The 2,822-nt window shown below is 38.0% G+C and overlaps 1 protein-coding gene across 1 annotated transcript in view; it reads right to left on the bottom strand.

The window, feature by feature from the left end:
- Positions 1-1,836, bottom strand: part of LOC144451780 (H(+)/Cl(-) exchange transporter 6-like) — an 18,845-nt gene extending 17,009 nt beyond the window's left edge. Inside the window, exon 1 of the mRNA XM_078142683.1 lies at positions 1,774-1,836. Within this exon, the coding sequence (XP_077998809.1) occupies positions 1,774-1,836 (63 nt within the window). The remainder of the gene's footprint in view (positions 1-1,773) is intronic.
- Between the last annotated feature and the right edge of the window lie 986 nt (positions 1,837-2,822).

Raw genomic sequence — 2,822 nt, 5'->3', positions numbered from 1 at the left:
TTTGCAAGCACAGCAAATTTCAGTCAATATTGATGAGTGCAATCATACATTTTGGTGTACCAGGAATGACCATGTACTCATTTGCATATAATTTGCATACATGCATGCAATGACTAGTATGTCCATGCACCAAAACAAGTAATCACTGGTAAATATGTAATAATAGCGCTGGGGGGGGGGGGGGGGGGGGGGGGGGGAATTGACGTTCTGTCAAACACGTACGTACATCAGTCGAGTCCAGGGTACACAAAAATTATGACTTTCCTGGGTCTCCTATTACTGCTGCAGCTATGATAACATCAGCATCAACTTTGTTCCCCATAATTATGACATTCCATTTACCTCTTTAGCGCATTACTATGTACTCAGTCAGACTTTATGTGGAAATAAGACCGCTTCCTCTTTTCAATTCCTCATTTATAATTACTTATTATAAGTATTTTGTCTAACAACAAGTGGCTATTATTTTTGTCACATACAAAACTGCTTCCCGCAAACATAATGTCTGCAATATCAAGCACTTGATACATTTCTACTGCAAGGTCATATGAAAAATTTGATTTGTCTCGTCTTATCTTGTCTTGTCTTGCCTGCTGTACAAAGTAATAACTGCGGGTGATAGGACTTACATGACTAAGATGTCATGATGGGCAAATGGTTATCTAGAGTAGCCAGCTTACACTGTGTGTTTCACAGTCTACAGTAGTTTGGGAAGGCGGCCACTTGACAGATGACAAACAAAGAGTTCATTAAAGACAAACACAATAGATGTGAAAAAGGGTATTCAGAGACCCTGGAGTGAACCCAAAGATATCTGAATAAATTAAGCAAATAGAGCCTCCTACTTATCAGATTTTAATCGGATTAATCACAGGACCATATCAACCATGCCATGTAACTGCTATAATCATGTCTGTTGGTCTGGTTTATATACAGGGTTTAAAATTGGTCATCACAGTGTACAAAATATTACACAGACAACAAATATCACAGGTATGGGCCAAATGTGACAAAATCTTCTTTTTGTCATGATCAAACTCACAACGATGAAAACCTGTTGCCAAAATTTACAGAAAAAAAATGTTTCACTATGCAATGTGTTTGCTAATGTTTGCACAAATTACTATATTGCATTAAGTTGTTTCAAACTTAGTGAAAACATTGCAACGTTTATATAACGGAAAATCAGTCCTAAAGTGTGGTAACATCGTATTATCTTGTCTTGTCCGTATAATGTTCCACTACAAATCGCCTCAAATAACTATTAACATACAGTTCATCATATATCGTATAATGAATATTAGTAATTTTCTTGATTGCCAAGTGAAAATTTGGTCCTATACAAATGTGTCATATAACAGGATTTTATAATATAACGGGGTGGAGGCGGGGCGCTAAACTGTTATTGTTATTGTTGTCGAGACGTTTATAAATAGAGTCACGCCGTTTCTAATTTATCTTTCCTGTGTTTTATTCTATGCAGTTACTTTACGGAAGGCAAGAAATAACAACAGCAACATTCAAGAACAGGAAACAAATAAGGCGTTAACCATTACTAGCACGAACACACTGTTGTGGACTCGTGTAGTATTAGTAATACACGCCCCTTTCCAGTTTCTCTTCGTTCACCATGTGGACGCGATCGTACAATACATTAACACTAGTACCACACAAACATCACTCGGTCGACTCGTAGAGGCCACCGTCCCCATGATCGTTATACAATTTGATATCTATATAATATCTACTCTTTCAATATATTCAGAAACTCACCATTTCTTCAGTGTTTTCTTCCGGGTTCCTGCAACAGCAACACAGACATCTTCTCGCAGCCATGTTGAATGAAGAGGCTTTGTCATTTGCATTATCTGCGCATGTCACGGTTAGTTGACCCCAACTTGAACTTACGTCGTTTGACCCGGCGTGACCTTTCTCGATGATTTCGATGATACATGGCCTGTAAAAATCACAGGAGCATGCAAGTTTGCTTGTACAGATGGATATATAGAATATTACGTTATTATGTTCAAACTTTTACTCCATCTTGTTTGCAGTCATATTTTACTAGTAGTCTAAGCAGAAAATTGAAATTAGGGGAGGGTCACGTTACTTTGGGCCATTTTTTTAATTTATGGCATTATCCCACCGCTGCCACCGGTTTCAAATCCTATCACATCCCACCACCACAACCACTACATGTAAAGTACCAAAATCCCTGTCTCTCGCTAGTGGGATTCGAACCCCGTACCCCCTGATTACTATTAATCTTTTTACATTGAAATATTTGGACAGGGGAGGGTAATATTTTAGAGAAAGGAAATTGATGGAGGGCAATTTTTTTAGCAAAACGGATAGGGGGAGGGTCCCATTTTATTGTGTATGTGAGAGTAACTGGCCATCGAGTAACACTTGCTTCAGAGAGTGGTTATTCTGGCAGCTGTATTTTGTGAGCGTAGTAAAAGATTGATAACATTGTCTGGAAGGTCATACAACAAAGCATTAACATAATTCAATTTAGTTGACAAATGGCATGAATTAATAATGTATTGAAGGTTTAATTGCCCGACGTTGGTAATGTATTTATGATATTTTGTGCACTTTTCTGCAAGGAATACGATTTTCGTATCCCACAACTCCTATCTTTGACCTCAAGGAATTTTGTTTCACACTCACAAATTTTTTTCGTACGTACATCTTCCAAAGTTTCTAGACCACTGATTGAGAATAGTTGATGTGGGAATGGCTATTGGGAATGAGAACAGTTACAATTTCTGGGTCAAATACGACGTGATGGAGTAGCATAGAGATAGGCCACTATATGT

Source organism: Glandiceps talaboti, chromosome 21, assembly GCF_964340395.1.
Source record: "Glandiceps talaboti chromosome 21, keGlaTala1.1, whole genome shotgun sequence".
NCBI classification, from domain to species: domain Eukaryota; kingdom Metazoa; phylum Hemichordata; class Enteropneusta; family Spengelidae; genus Glandiceps; species Glandiceps talaboti.
Note: the sequence above shows the minus strand (reverse complement) of the source record. Positions and strands in the feature narration are given on the sequence as shown.